Raw genomic sequence first — 2,500 nt, forward strand, 5'->3', positions numbered from 1 at the left:
CCCGCACGCCCCCTCCCTCAACCTCCTGTTTGTGTCCAAGTCACTGACCTACTGTCTTTGTCTCTTCCCCCTCCCTCTCCCCCTCCCTCTCTCTCTCTTCCATGCTCTCCCTCTCTCTCTCCCTTCACCCCCACTCTCTCTCCCTCTCTCTCTCTGTGCAGCTGGCCTGCCCTTCCTGATAATAGAGTCTAGCACCATACAGCCGTACCAGAGAGGTTTTTACTGTTCTGACGAGTCCATCCGGTACCCATGTAAAAATGGAGACACTATCAGCGATGCTGTGCTCTGTGCTGCTGGCATTCTTATTGCCATCCTCTCTGTAAGTCTACCTCTGAGTATCTCTTCCAGTCCCTCACTTCATACTCATCCCTTCCTGTCTACCTCTCTGAGTATCTCTTCCAGTCCCTCACTTCATACTCATCCCTTCCTGTCTACCTCTCTGAGTATCTCTTCTAGTCCCTCACTTCATACTCATCCCTTCCTGTCTACCTCTCTGAGTATCTCTTCTAGTCCCTCGCTTCATACTCATCCCTTCCTGTCTACCTCTCTGAGTATCTCTTCCAGTCCCTCACTTCATACTCATCCCTTCCTGTCTACCTCTCTGAGTATCTCTTCCAGTCCCTCACTTCATACTCATCCCTTCCTGTCTACCTCTATTAGTATCTCTTCTAGTCCCTCACTTCATACTCATCCCTTCCTGTCTACCTCTCTTAGTATCTCTTCCTCACTTCATACTCTATACTCATCCCTTCCTGTCTCTGTTTGTGTGTGTGTGTGATTTTCATATGTTGTCTGCTCTGTGTGAAGTCATTTTCCATCGCCATAACAGCATTGACTCGCTCCACACTGAATATAGACCAGTTTCCATTCTTCTGATGATCAAGGGAGGGTGTGTGTACGTGTGTGCGTTTGTATGTGTGTATGTGAACCGCACACCTGGTTTGAGCTGTTGATGTAATACATTACATTACCATGACCCCTGTTGCCTGTTGCCTACCCTCTAGGCTTGGTGCTCCAGTGCCCTTTCCCACCACACACACACACACACACACACACACACCAGACACACCCCGAGTGCTAGCCCCCTCTACTATATGAGATCCCAGGCTGTGCTCTGTTGGTGTCTATCCCGATGGTGGTACAATCTAGCTACCAGCTCAGCACTTCTGCTTTTTCAAACCAGGAGTGTGTGTGTGTGTGTGTGTGTGTGTGTGTGTGTGTGTGTGTGTGTGTGTGTGTGTGTGTGTGTGTGTGTGTGTGTGTGTGTGTGTGTGTTCTCACAGCTCATGGTGTGGGCAAATTGGAGTGTTTTACACATCTGTATATCATTAGTGGTGTCTTCTGTGATTCTGACACAGTCCCACTCTGACACACACACACACACACACACACACACACACACACACTAGAGGTCGACCGAGCCGATTTCAAGTTTTCATAACAATCGGAAATCTGTATTTTTGGGAGCTGATTTGGATTGTTTATTTTTTTTTTTTACACCTTTATTTCATCTTTATTTAACTAGGCAAGTCAGTTAAGAACACATTCTTATTTTCAATGACGGCCTAGGAACGGTGGGTTAACTGCCTTGTTCAGGGGCAGAACGACAGATTTGAACCTTGTCAGCTCTGGGGAATCAATCATGCAACCTTACAGTTAATTAGTCCAACGCTCTAACCACCGGCCTCTCATTGCACTCCACAAGGAGACTGCCTGTTACATGAATGCAGTAGAAGCCACAGTAAGTTGCTAGCTAGCATTAAACTTATCTTATAAAAAACAATCAATGAATCATAATCACTAGTTATAACTACACATGGTTGTTGATATTACTAGTTTATCTAGCGTGTCCTCTGCGTTGCATATAATCGATGCGGTGCATATCGTTACGCCAATGTGTACCTAACCATAAACATCAATGCCTTTCTTAAAATCAATACACAGAAGTATATATTTTTAAACCTGCATATTTAGCTAAAAGAAATCCAGGTTAGCAGGCTCTGTTATCAACTCCCGAGATTAACCATGTGAAATGGCTAGCTAGTTAGCGGGGTGCGCGCTAATAGCGTTTCAAACGTCACTTGCTCTGAGACTTAGAGTAGTTTTTCCCCTTGCTCTGCATGGGTAACGCTGCTTCGAGGGTGGCTGTTGTCGTTGTGTTCCTGGTTCGATCCCAGGTAGGAGCGAAGAGAGGCACGGAGTCTATATTGTTACACTGGCAATACTATAGTGCATATAAGAACATCCAATAGTCAAAGGTTAATGAAATACAAATGGTATAGAGAGAAATAGTCCTATAATTCCTATAATAACTACAACCTAAAACTTCTTACCTGGGAATATTGAAGTCTCATGTTAAAAGGAACAACCAGCTTTCATATGTTCTCATGTTCTGAGCAAGGAACTTAAACGTTAGCTTTCTTACATGGCACATATTGCACTTCTACTTTCTTCTCCAACACTTTGGTTTTGCATTATTTAAACCAAATTGAGCATGTTT

At 44.6% G+C, this 2,500-nt stretch overlaps 1 protein-coding gene across 2 annotated transcripts in view; it reads left to right on the top strand.

Annotated features, from left to right (window-relative positions):
- The window catches only part of LOC110524516 (phospholipid phosphatase 3), a 43,547-nt gene that overhangs the window by 19,602 nt on the left and 21,445 nt on the right, over positions 1–2,500 (top strand). Inside the window, exon 2 of one of the 2 annotated variants that reach the window (XM_036978326.1) lies at positions 162–319. The exons of the other annotated variant lie outside the window; for it this stretch is intronic. Within the exon in view, the coding sequence (XP_036834221.1) occupies positions 162–319 (158 nt within the window). The remainder of the gene's footprint in view (positions 1–161; positions 320–2,500) is intronic. 2 annotated transcript variants of the gene reach the window in all.

Source organism: Oncorhynchus mykiss, chromosome 5 (assembly GCF_013265735.2).
Source record: "Oncorhynchus mykiss isolate Arlee chromosome 5, USDA_OmykA_1.1, whole genome shotgun sequence".
NCBI lineage: Eukaryota > Metazoa > Chordata > Actinopteri > Salmoniformes > Salmonidae > Oncorhynchus > Oncorhynchus mykiss.